Source organism: Coffea arabica, chromosome 3c (assembly GCF_036785885.1).
Source record: "Coffea arabica cultivar ET-39 chromosome 3c, Coffea Arabica ET-39 HiFi, whole genome shotgun sequence".
Taxonomy (NCBI): Eukaryota; Viridiplantae; Streptophyta; class Magnoliopsida; order Gentianales; family Rubiaceae; genus Coffea; species Coffea arabica.
The window spans coordinates 16249151-16263040 of NC_092314.1; the positions used below are offsets into that span (position 1 = coordinate 16249151).

General features: G+C 37.2%; 1 protein-coding gene across 1 annotated transcript; it reads right to left on the reverse strand.

The window, feature by feature from the left end:
* Positions 1-10677: 10677 nt before the first annotated feature.
* LOC113735683 (receptor kinase-like protein Xa21) lies at positions 10678-13331 on the reverse strand. The gene is made up of 3 exons (XM_072082990.1): positions 12652-13331; positions 11106-11194; positions 10678-10880 (listed from the first exon to the last, which is right to left on the reverse strand). Exons 1-3 carry the CDS (start codon positions 13329-13331, stop codon positions 10678-10680), a joined length of 972 nt encoding a protein of 323 aa, XP_071939091.1.
* Between the last annotated feature and the right edge of the window lie 559 nt (positions 13332-13890).

The window sequence follows — 13890 nt, forward strand, 5'->3', positions numbered from 1 at the left end:
GGCTTAACTCAAAACATGAAAGTTGTAGGAAATGATGTTTTATAGCTATCTGTAAAATTTCAACTCAATCTGAGAACTGTAGCATATGAAATGATAAAAATACCCTTGACTGCCATAAGTAGAGTTTTGCGGAAAGTTTTGACATTTCATCATTCTAGTTTCATTTTTCACCTTGATCTGTATTAAATTAGCATTTGGCCAAAACACAAAATTTGTAGTCTTATATTTTACCTTTCCAACGCATCTGAAAACGCCTCAATCGGAGTTGTGCAGTCTAAGTTATTGTCATTGAACCCAGTGCTATTATCTAGCCTGACAATAAAATTCTGGTTCTGTAATCTGTAAATTTGACCTAGGTAAACTGTGAACCGGGCTGAGTTGTCTTCATGAAAGTTGTAGCCCTTTGTCTTAGTTTCGAAACGGTATAAATGTTACCCCAATCCTATAAGCGTAGCTTCGGTTGTGACTGATACGCTAAGAGACGTCAAACCTATCATTTTGTTCTTTACCTTAAATCTTATTTCCGGTCACTTTTCTAGTTTGGTTTTGTAATGGAATGATTTTTAGCTTATTGAACGGCTATTGTAATGAAATTATTTGTGTGTGATTTTGGGGGCTGATTGAGGAAAATAATGAAGCCATAAATGGTTGGAAAATAGATAAAGACAAAGGGCGTGCTGCCCAAATGTGCACTCGAGGGATAGGTAGATGTACTCGCGACTTGAGTAAGGGTTAAGGATGAAACTAAATTGAATCATCTAAGGTATTCAAGTCTTCTTTCTTAGAGGTATATAAGTTAGAATCTGTCCGAAACTTGTACCTTTGGAAAAATGAAATTTACGACTAATAGAAATACGTTTTTTTCGTTTCTTCGACTCAAATGGAGATTTCAAAGTTTTACGAGCGAGCATAAGTTTTACAAATATTTTACTTATGGCTTTTGGTTTAAATGTACTCTTTTCACTTTCAAAACTATACTTATACTTTGTACTAGTAGTTATTCAGATTTTCTTTTGTTCATCTATACTTTGGATGGTTTAACTGTAATATTTTCTCTTGGTTATTATTAGGGTTCCTTGGTGATTGAGAGTATCATCCGAAAGGAAACTTTGGACGTTATTTTGCTTAAATAGGTGAGTGTTCTTTGTACATTATGTTTCCAATGACTATGTGGATTGTTGTGACTATGTGACTATTGGTGAATATTGGATTAAATGTTAAATGTTTTCAATGATTTCTAAAAATGAATTTTGCTAGGCGAGTGTGTACTTTATCGCACTCTACCTAAATGAATGTGAAATTTACAATGATTAAATGTTTAAATACTACTTATACATGAATGTAATCCTTTGGTTGAATTGGGCCCTTGCCCTTCGTTGTCGGTCGACTCGAGTCAGAAGCGGATTCGGTCGGGCGATTGGTGACCCTGGGTTAATGTTTGGTATACTCGAGTATGACCACGAAATCTGGTGGAGACTGGCCAGTGTCCAGTAGGGGGAAAATGAAATGAATGAATGAATGGTAAGAACAATAGAGGGGTTTTCACTTACAAATGAAATTATTTTTAATGCTGGAGGAATAAGGAAATGGTTGGTGGAATGAATGAACGAAGGGTTTCATGTGAGCATGTATCCTTTTAATGAATGTATTATCATTACTTTATATTGTAAATATTTTCTGAATTACTTGTTATTACCGGATTAATGTCCTTGTTTAATTATTTGACTATGTGTATGGAACCTCACTAGGCTTTTAGCTCATTCTGTTAGGTTTGTTTTCCTTACAGGGGATACGAACGAGGGTGTGAGTCCTGTGCAGACTAGCTTGGTCTAGTTTTTTGAAATTTTATTTTTTGATTGTTCTCGCACTAGTGTTTGGATAAGGTTGGATGTAGTAAGAACTTAAAACTTTTGTTCTAATTGGGATTGTATTTTTGTTTGAGATGGATATGAATGTAAGTATATGTTTAAGTTTGGGAATTGTTTTTGGTTTAGTCTCAAGGTTATATCTTATTTCACTTGATGAGAGGAATCAAATCCTAACGAGAGTTGGACAGGCGGTCCACCAAATCCTTTGGTTCATCTTAGGGGAAGGTGGGGCTATCACATCGAACACACACATGCTCACCCTTCAGTGACTTTATTTGGAAGGTTGATTCATCTTGAATTGGTGTTGTCCGAATCCTCCAACACCTTTTGCACATTTGGCAATAATTTTCTTGGAGTAGTTTTTCACCCAAGTAACTTCATAACCCTCTCTTGCTAGCCATTCACACAACACAAATCTAAACACTCTAAAATTAGTAAACTTTTGCCCCACTTTCAGCTCATGGTTTGGCTTCCTAAAATCAACTTCAGGATTAAAATCAAGACAGTCATCTTCTTCTCCACTACCAGATCTAAATTTGTCCAGCAACTCTTCATTCGGAACCACAGGTTCTTGCCAATCCTGTTCAGTCATTTCAGTATTCCCTACCCTTTCATCTTCTTCTCTCAAATCTGATTCTCCAACTGTTGCAGTGTCTTTTTCAATGTTTATAGCTTCATCTTCTGATGGCCTTTGAGATGAAACAGGTAATGTGTAATTTGCTAAATCAATCAGATCCTTTATATTGTGAAGTTTACTGGCCCTTTTCTTTCTCACAGAAACCCTTTTAGTAAAACTTTTTTCATCTGTCTTTCTAGCAAATGAGAATACATGTACTGGCAATTTTGAGAAAACAATGGTGCCATCACCTTTTTTTATGTCTCCATCTGTCCCTGCCCCACCTTTTTCGTTATAGTTGCTGTCTCCTACAGCATCTTTCTTCGGGCTAAAGATGTCTTCATCTCTATTATTTCCAACACATCTTTTAACCATTCTGGCTCTTCATCATCTTCACATGCACCTGTCCCCGTAGTGTTAGTGACCCCACCATCTTCATATGCACCTGTATCAGGCCTTTTATTTTTTATTCCATCACTGACCCCACCATCTTCAGGCTCCTTTTCAAATGGTTCATCCCCACCGTAAGCATAAATTAACCTTTCCTTTGGCAAGTTCCAGTAGCACTGGTTCATTAACTTAATATCATTATTGTCTCTAATTGGGTGTAGACCACCTTCTACATCCGCATTTGGGACACAAAACCGAATGTTACTCTAGTTGCTTTTTCATCTACTTTTTTAAACATTCTGCACAGGCTCACTATCGATAACTGATCTTCAATTCTATCTTTGAAAATAGCCATGTGGGTTCCTGTGTAGTGAAGCCTTGGTTTTTCTCTAAATCTCCCACCAAAATACATGGCTATGTCAACTTTGTCCTCAGATTTCTCCTCTGCTGCAGCATGATAAGCAATAAAGTTCTCAGATATTAGAAATTTGTCTTTCACAAACACAAAAAACTAACATAATACAATCAGAACAAATAATTCATTATAGGTGGGATTGGGGACCACATTGGACCACAACATGTCTCGATATAAGCCATATTAAGATAATGACAGATTATAGAAGCTGGCGTGCTTGACTAGTCATGGCATTTAACAGTAGTAATTGATCAAGAGAAGTAATGCTGCACTTTGATAGTATAACTTCAAGCCAAAAAGATGGACTGTCAAACTCAACAATTGAGTCTGACCAAAAAGAAGGGGTGACCAGGTTAGGACCTGAAACACGTAGCCTTATCATCCCAAACAATTGAGGCATTGGAACCAAAGCTGGTAAACGCGTATTTGGAGGGACCTCTTCTATAAAGCTATCTCTTTTTAAGCTTTCAATAATTATCAAAACTTTAGCAATTTAAAAGGGATGCTTAAGCTGTCTATGTATGCAGTTAGGTTTGCTAACCTTCATCTTCATTAACAACATACGTAAATACATAAAAAAACTTATCTTTGTTGAATAATGGCCTCCCAATTTAATCTGAAATCAGTAAATCACAATTTTCCTTCCACAACATACCCCAAAACCCGAATCAAAATAGATGAGAGATGATATACTAACCTATTTTTCTTCGATTTTCATTGCAAATCTTCACTTCCTCGTATTTTCTGTCGATCTTGATATTTGATTGAAATAACAATCGAAAATTTTGCTAAAAATTGGCTAGAAAATGGGCTGCTCTATCTCTCTCGAGGGTTTTTTATTTCTTTTTCTCTCTCTTCGTTGGTTTTGACAGAATGAAAGTGCAAAATTACTTCTGCAATTTTCGGTTATATTATTAGGGTATTTTCGTCTTTTCACTCCGCTCCGTCTGTTTTAACGATTTCCATCGACTTTTCAGAATAATTCAAAACATGGGGTACCGACGCATATGATATGAAATCACAGGAGACTTTTCTATATGATAGCTATACCACAGAGGGTTTTTATGTTGTTAACCCATATTCAAATAACATAACCACCATAAATTTGTTGTTTAGAATGAAAAGCTTAGTTGATTGTTATGGAGACAACCACGAACGAAATATTTGGATTAATCCCTATGGCCATTCTTCCAAAAATGGGATGAAGAAGAAAACGAAAAAGTGTCTGATTGTTTCTTGTGAAGAAAAGAAAAAATACCTATCAACCACTAGTCTATCCCATAGAGAAAAGAAGAAATAAAAGGAACGATCCTCTTGTCCTCTTTTTTTGTTTCCTACTAATATTAAACTACTTATTTAACCAAAGAGTTCTAATCCTAATAAGCCCACAAGTTGTTGTCCAAAAATCCTACAAAATAGCTTAGACTAGTATTTCAACAAAAGTAGGAGGCTATCCATTCGATGCAGAATCCAACTTTTACTTCTTCAATTTAAGATGGAAGGTCACGCACCAAATCCTGAGCCTCCGGACATGTAGAATCAGACCTTAACCGCCCATGCCGAATTGTAATAAAATTCAGTTAAAATTCACGTCTTCAATCCCTTCTTGCTTCGGATCACTACAACCAACACCAAACATCAAATATGAGTAGAATCTATTTATTAATGTAATATTTGACTAAAATCAAGGGGGAAATAATCATAAATTAAATGACAAAAATGCAATCTATTAATTTCCCCCACACTTAAATCATGCTTGTCCTCAAGCATGAGAACAACAAATCAAGCAATCAAATTCAAACAATGGCTATTGGTCAAATTATCTATTTTTAAGGTACAATTAAAACACATGTCAAGCATTAATGGATAGGTTCCAAGAAATAGCAAATTACTCCCAACAAGTCAATGAAAGTGAACCAATGGTAATAAGTAACCAAGGGACACAGGTGCCGCATGAGTCAATAGACAAATGCAGTAGTTATCCAACCAAAGGCACAACAGAAACCCCAAGCAAGGTAGCACTCCGTCACAATCCAAATTAGTCCAACAGATCACTTCAAGGGACTCAATACAAAAATCAGCAAAATAGGACTCAAGTGATACCAAAAATGACCTCAACAAAGCAATTGAAGGCAACCAATTGTAGCAAATTAAACAACGGCCAGAGGTGTCTTTCAATTATCAACTCAAACAACAGGAATGGCAATGCATAGACCAACCAATACACTCGAATACACTCATAGACCAATAAACATAGCAAATTCAAATGCCCAAGCCAAGCAACAGTTCAAACCAGATTTAGACAATTTTCAACAATGCAATTGACTAAAATAAAGCCAGTAGAGGAATCCAACAACCAAACCCAGCAATGGAGGCTCTAGAGAATCAACTAACAATTGAGACAATACACTACCTCCACCTAGACGTCGAGAGGTTGGAGAAGTAGTGATGGCATGGCAGGGTACCCGGCGGCGGCTATGGATTCGCGTGGGCAGCGGCCTGGGGACGGCAAGCTGGTGGCGGGCGAGAGGAGGAGCGGCGCTCGGCTGCGGGGCTTGGAAGCTCGCGGTGCGCAGAAGGAGAGAAAGAGGCGCGCGGCGGATCGCATGGCGAACTAGAAGAGCAACGTCGCGCTGCTGTCGCATGAGAGGGAGAGAGAGGTTCACGGAGGGAAGAGGAGAAGTGGCGATGTTCGCTAGAGAGCGACATGCGCGTGGGTGGTGCGCGATGGCGGCACGCGTGGTGGCCTGGAGTCGCGCGAGGTGGTGTCAGCCGAAGAAGAAACAGGGAAAAAGGGGAAGAAGAGGGAAAGAAAAGAGGAAGAAAGAAAGAAAAGAAAGAAAGAAAGAAAGAAAAAGAAAAAAGAAAAAAGAAAAAGAAAAAAGGAAAATAAAATGGTTTTGGGGTTTTTTTTAATGTTTTTTTTTCCAATTTTTTTCCCGAATTTAAATTTTCAAACTTCGAATTTTTAAAGAAAAAGAAAAAAAATGTTTTTTGAACTTTCTCAATGTGAATTTTTATTATTTATTTTTTTTTTTGAGTTTTGGGTCGTCAAACACTGCGTGGGCATGCCAAGATAGGAAATCGTTCACTGACGTTTGGAGTCACTGACACAGCATGGGCACGCCAAGATTCCACTTCCTGCCAATGTCGTGAGATGTCAAGATTTTACCAACATGGCGTGGGCATGCCAAGATTGGTAAACGTCCACTGATCTTTGGAGTCACTGACACAGTGTAGGCACACCAAGATTCATTGTCCTGATCACAGTGGGAAAAAATATTAAGACCGACTCCTACCCAAATGAGAAACGACAAAATGAAAGAATTGAACAACGAAAAACAGTAAAATCAATATTTGAGTTGCCTCCCAAAAAGCGTCTTTTTTTAACGTTTTTTGCTAGACATTGTCATTTTTGTTCATGGAGGTTAAAATCTTGTGACTCGTTTTAGTGTTTCATCCTATATATAATCCTAATATCTCTCATAAATAGAGTAATTCTTGAGCACGAGCTACGGTCTTCCATAGACTAGTAAATGGCACCAAACAAGTCAATAATGATCTGAATTCTCCACTCACTTCTCCATCACATGCATTTATCGGTTCAAGATATTTTGCCATCGCCACTCTTAACTTATTTCTGTCATGAAATTTAAAATTTTCTAGTCTAATAAAATCAATCTCAATAATAGGAGTTGAATAATAGGAGTTAGAAAAATACTGATTAAGGAATGGAGAATATATCACCGCATTTAGAGATTGTTCACTGAATTCATTTACTTGAACGAGTTGATGTTGAGGTCTCATTTCTTGCACTTCAACCTCCTTTTCAGCTGCATCTTTAGATCCATTTTCTTGAAACTCTTGCAATTCCATGTCATTTGTCCGGATAAATACATCCTCATCTTTCTTAACGTCGACGATGGTTTATGAGGGCAATTCTTCATAATTTGAAGAATTCAATTTGCTCAGTGTAGATACCAATTCACGCCTTTCATCTTCCATCTCTTTTTGAATTTGATCTCGACTCTTATTCTCCAAAACCGTAGGCCCTTTAATTTCTTTTCCACTTCTGAGGGTCATGGCACTCACATTCTTTGGATTAACTTCAGGCTGAGATGAAAGTCTTCCTTGGACTTGGGATTCTAGGCGGTTAATTGCTATCACCATCTGACTCACCTGACTCTGCATTGCTTGCATCTGTCCTAGTTGATTCCTCATACTTTGTAGTTCAGAATCCGTCTTTGGTTGATTAGCAATTAACAGTTTCATCATTTCTTCTAGAGACGGACCTGACATGGATGATGGTTGTTGAGGCTCTTGCTGTTAAAAATCCATTGGTCTGGTCACATAATTAAAATTAAAATCATCCCACCATCCTTGATCATACCCGTTTGAATAAGGGTCATACCACATTTGATATTGAAGTAAAAAATCTCCAAAAGTATCGATTGGAACACTTAGACCATCTTGAAATGCGGGGTATATGTCGGTTGCATGATCTGAGGCAAACTAACTTCCACAATTTGCAACAGCCAATTGATCATTAGAAAAAGCATGAGTCTCATAACCCCTTCTAGAAATAAAATCTGGTCTATCACCAAAATACGGAATGTTAGTAGCCATAAACTATATATATATATATATATATATATATATATATATATATATAATGAGAGAAAAAAAAGAAAAGAAAAACAAGATGAACTAAAAAAGAAACAAATTAATTAGGCACCAATCCCCGGCAGCGGCGCCAAAAATTGACAGGGTGTCGAACCTGTGCAATAATAATTACCTACTCAAGAAAAATACAAATTTTGTATATAGCGGTGAACATGGTCGAATCCACAGGGACTGGGGATAATTCGTTTCTTCTAGAGTTTAGCGCATGAGGGATTTTTGGGAAATATAAAATAACTAATTAACTAACTAATGAAACAACTAATAGAAATAAATAATAATTAATCAATAACCAATACGACTCTGGCCAAAGGTGCAACTTTTCAGACATAGTCCATTCAACTGATCATCGATGCAAAAATAATTCAATTACTCATTACTAGATTGGTTATAGTTGTCATACATGCGATGAACAACCAGTCTTTCCTTAATTTCTCGAGAGTTAAGGTATGACCGTTAACTATTTCTCTAACCAAGAAATAACCCTAGATACGACCGTAGGATTTAATTACTCGATTGCATTAATAATTAGAAAAATCCAACCCTAACCAACAAACTCGCTATGAGGGTTTGTTTAAGTTAGATCATACGTTTCCCTAACATGAAACCAATCACGCTAGTCGCCACTGGTATTAATCAATTGAACAATTATGGATTCAATCAATTAATTTGGTATTAGATCATTAAGCTAATTCGAATATTGGACCCTTGGCATTCAAATAACATAACAAGCATAAGCAATTAAATTAGGAAACGTACAAATACCAATGAATAAAAGAAATAAATAAAATTAATTCGATCTCACAGATATTTGGAACCGCGCCTTCAAGTTGGCCTTTGACTAGATGAGAAGCTTAACCACGCTGCATAAGTAAATCTCCACACAATTCAATTGAATTCAAAGGCATCATCGTTTTCGCTAATAATCAATCACCATCGTAACAAAGCTTTGTTCCAGTGGTCTTCATAGAAGGAAACGGAAGAGAAACGTAGAACGAAGAAAATGCAGGAATGGGACAAAGCCCAAAAGAGGGAAACTATTCCTATTCTAAACAATTGACTACTAATTCTCCACCACGTGATCCCCGCCGGATAAGGAGCAAGCAACAACAAAAAGCTTCTAGCACTACTCGAGGGATTCCTTCCTTTTTGTTTCCTAGTACTAGTAGGACTCCAATCTCCTAATCAGCAAAGGAAATGCAATCCGTTTGTAGCACCATGTGGGCCCAATTGTTTGAAGTCTCAATTATCTCCAGAAAGTCCCTCATTTTTTATAATTTTCTGCTCCATTCCCTGAAATTAATTTCAGATACCATACATAACCAAATATAAGTAGATATTAACAATTAAAACAATATTTGGCAAGGACGAAGGGAAAATTAATAATAAAATAACCAACAATTAACACCCTATCATATTACACTTTGCCCCCATACACTTTTTTGCTTTCCTTTTTCCCTGCTAATGGAGAGTCTAATATTACTACGATGGTGGAATGTTACCAATCGATACCTTACCCAATTTGTGCTTCTCACGAATTTTGATGCTAAGTTGGGCTCCCAGAGCCAGAGGACGCGACTTGCACATAGATAAATTGTTCAGTCAAAAGCCATTTTCCCTTCTGATTTTTTTTCTTGGCAGTTCCTCCAATTATTTAACATTTTATCTTTTCTCTTTTTTTTTTTAATTTCTCGTCCCTCTTCACTTCCTTCTTTAACTTTTCTTTCAACCTGATATTGCCAAGGTTACGTACTAGGCCCTACTAACATTTTACATTCAAAATCATCAAGATATGGCATAAAAGTATGAGCCCCACCATGGCTAGATTCATAGCTTTAAGAGGCAAGATGACTTAATTGAGCAATAGATGGACATATGAATTTCTTGTACAATTGATCCCCTTATGTTGTTCTCATTGTAACTGAAATTTCATGTAGTAGTAAAATCAAAATTCAAAGAAATGGGGTGCTTATGTAAATCAAATCAATCATGGGAGCAAGACTATGCATTGTAAGTATAATGTACTGTATTTTATGCAAGCACAATATGGAAGCATTAAGATGTTCAAGCAGAATTGATTGCCTCCAAGAACATCTAATTCTTATAAAGAAAGACTATAGGAATATGTTTGAATCATCCATTTATTTTTTTTTTCAAATAAAAAACCAAAGGTGTCTTCTTCATTAGCTCACCCAATTAACAGCTTCAGCTTGGAGATTCAGGCCAATAAGCAGCTGCAAATCAAGAATTCATGCATTAGTATGAGAAGCCATCCTCGTCCATTCTAGTACTATTGTTCTTTCCTTATTATTTTTTCTTTTTTTGGACTGGAATAGATTTTGACTGGTAGAACGAGTTGGCTTGCAATCTTATGTCAAGAATAAAATTCTTTACGTAATATAGAAAAAATGGACTTCAACTTGCGGCCTGTGTTAAATTCTTGTGTATACCTGTAGATATTAAGCTTCAAGATTTTCTTAATGCACCCTGACACCAACGAAAGCATCCTTAATGAGATGTAATTTTCTGACAACTTCATTCATACGCATCCTATCATTTGGTAATCTTGCAGAGCACTTGAGTCCAATTTTGAATAGGGAAATAATGCACTCCATCTCTCTTCCACCATTAATAGTTTCCCCTCCAGGAGTCATATTTCTGTTTTCATCTCCTTCAAGAAAAAGTAACAGGTCCACGATCTCAAAAACTCATTCATGCAAAGCCCCATTAACATAGTTATGTAGATCAAGATCATCCACGAACATATCATCTGTTGGCCTCCTCCCTGTAATCATCTCTAGCAAAAGAATGCAGTAGCTGTAGACATCCCCTTGAGTTGATGCCACAAGACCCATTCCATACTCTGAGATTTTGTTTCTAGACATGTTATTATTGGGTAGTAAAAGAAAAACTATAAAAAAAAACTAAGTGATTAAAATTAATCAAATGTTAGATTGGGGCATAATGGACCTTCTTTTTTAACAAAGTGACTTAACTAAAATTAGCTACTATGCATCATTGATTAGAGATCTCATAGTAATTATAATAAAAAAATTAAAAAGAATTAAATGTCCCAAAAGTTCTATATTTCTGTGCACAATTAAGTGACATCTTGACCATAAAAAGTTGTAATTACCTGGAGCTGCGTAACCGATTGAGCCTTTTATGGCAATGGTACTGCTGGTTCTTTGCTCGGAAGAAGTGTTGACGGGTTTCGGGAGAAGCCTTGCCAATCCAAAATCATCCACATGGGCAACAAGATCATTGTCAAGAAGAATGTTGTTATTCTTGGTTTTGATGATCACAAAAGTTCTTTGAAATGTTTATACAGACCAAGAAAGTGAACACTTTGATCAGGCCTGATGGAACAAAGAAAGCATTTGTTCACTACGATGCTTTGGATGTGGCAAACAAGATTGGAATAATATAAACAAATTTAGTCATTGTTTTGTTCCGATCAAAGATACTGTCTTTTAAGTATGTCAATTTTGTTATTCTCGGTACTTTGAAATGTTTATCTAACCTTCTCCAAATATAAGTGTTTTTGCCTATCAAAGAATCAGGTACGAATATGTCATGAAATGCAAAACAACCAAAAGAAGAAGCAAAAACAGGACAATCATGTCGGACGGCCGAAAGGAATCTGTCGGACGTCCGAAAGGATAAAGAACATCAAGAAGGAAGCTCTGTCGGACGCTCGTAAGGAAGCATCGGACGTCCGGAAGGATCGGACGCTTGCCATCGGACGCACATCAACCGCATCGGACGTCCGAAAAATTCCAAGATGACTTGCCAACTCTCTGCCTACGATCGGACGCTGTGCTGTCGGACGAAACAAACGCATCGGACGTCCGAACTTCAACTTGGCTGTCATCGGACGATTGGTTCGGACGATGATTTGATCGTCGGACGTCTGACAGCCCCAACGGCTAGTTGACTCTTCAGCTGCCTTCTATCCGTTGGAAGCATTGATGAAGCTCATTTCTGGTTCCCTTTAAAATCAAACTGGTCTGAATGAAGTAGGGACTTTTGCACACTTTGTTTACAAGATCTCAAGAGATATTTTAGCTAGAAAATAGTCTCCAAAGTGAGATTTGTTGTCTAAGTGGTGTGAATTTCTGGTTAGCTTTTCTCTTGTGGTTGAAAGTTTCTTTAGTGTAGCTTTGTTGAGGGTTATCTGAGTGTTTGTAAAACTTCTTAACTTGACTAAGTGAGGCTTAGGGCAAGGAGGAAGTACTCCCTCCATTGTACATCTAGTTGATCATCTTTCATCAAAGAGAAGTTGCTCAACCTTGTGATTGGTCTTCAGGTTTGAGGAAAGCTTGGTAGACAATTGGTTTGATTTCCTATTTTACTTTTTGTTTAATAAAATTCTCATTGCTTATCTATACTTGTTTTTCTGATCAATATTGCTATTGTCTTCTAATCTAATTGGTTGATCATTACTAGAAAAGAAGGTAAATTTTTATTAAAGAAAAAGTGCATAAATTTGGTTAAGATTTTAATCAACCCAATTCATCCCCCCCTCTTGGTTGTCTTTGGGACTTACAAATGTTACTTGGTTTTAGATCACAATGAACAATCTCTGCTTCGCAGTGGTCGTGAAGATAATGCAATGCTGAAGCTACATCAATTGCAATATTTAGCTTCTGAAGAAGATTAAGACTTCTTGAGCTTGTTGCCTGATCAGTTGTCTCTGCAGGATGCAGCCACAAGTCCATGTTGCCTGATCAGTTGTCTCTGCAGGATGCAGCCACAAGTCCAGATTTCCATTTTCCAAAAACTCATAGACTTGAGCTTTGAATTCATCACCCTTGGAGTCAATAGTGGAGCAATAACTCACGATAGAAAGGAGGTTTCTATGGTGAATATTTCTCAATGCTTTGCACTCGGCCTTAAATCTTTTGGAAGCCCCATTCTTTTGAAGATCAAGAACTTTAACTGCTACAAGCTTGTTGCCATGTTTTTCTAGCCTTCCTTTGTAGACAGCTCCAAAATTTCCTGAACCAATTAAGTTTTCTGGAGAAAATCCTGAAGTTGCACGAAGAAGTTCATGGTAAGAAAGCCATAAGAGCTCATCGATTCTTGGGGGCATGCTAGAGAATCCGGCCACCATTCTTCTTTCTCTTTTTTGATATACCAAGAAGTATAACAACAATGCACCGAGAACCAGAAGCGTTGCCGGTAAAACAATGGACAGCAATATAATAACCTTCAGCTTTCCTCTGTTTTTCCCCTTGATCACTGGGCAAGGTGGGAACTCCAATTCTGGAATGCCTCCACAGAGTTTGTTGTTGCCAATCAGTGATATTTGACTCGCATTGCTGAAAACTCCAGTGTTCGCATTGCTGAAAACTCGCATTGCCAATCAGTGTTTTTCCCCTTGATCACTGGGTATTGGAACAGTCAAGTTATTACTTGAAAGGTCTAATTGCTGGATGCTCTTCAAAGAAGCCAAATTTGGTGGAATTGTTCCTTGGAAAAAATTGGCCTGCATAAAAAGATTCTCCAGATTTGAACAATCAGCAAGTGACATGGGTATATCTCCAACAAGTTGGTTGTGGGAAACATTGAAATCAGCCAAATGTATAAGCTTTCCAACTTCAGGAGGCAGAGAACCAGTAAAAGAATTTTCACTTAATCCCACGTAAATCAATGATGAATGAGTCTCCAGAAAATGTGGTGATATAATTCCAGTGAAGTTGTTTTGAGATATATCCAGATATTGCAAATTTTGACAGTTCATAAGAACATTGTCAAGTATATTGCCCCCCTTCAAACTGGTTAAATGATAAGTCCAGATAGTATAGACTGGTGTTGTTGCATAAGGTAGAGACTATCTGTCGGTCTAGACGCAATCCTTGCAAATTTGGTAACTTGCCAAAATCTCTTGCAATAATCCCTGAAAAAGAGTTAAATTC

Bases quoted from the DNA above. Each gene is read 5' to 3' on its own strand.
- LOC113735683 (XM_072082990.1), bottom strand. From the start codon at position 13,331: ATGCGAGTTTTCAGCAATGCGAACACTGGAGTTTTCAGCAATGCGAGT. The intron at 11,195-12,651 runs GCAACAAGCTCA...TGGATTGGCAAG, and splicing joins CTGCAGAGACAACTGATCAG to GCTTCTCCCGAAACCCGTCA. The intron at 10,881-11,105 runs GTAATTACAACT...TTTTTTTTATAG, and splicing joins AATCGGTTACGCAGCTCCAG to TTTTTCTTTTACTACCCAAT.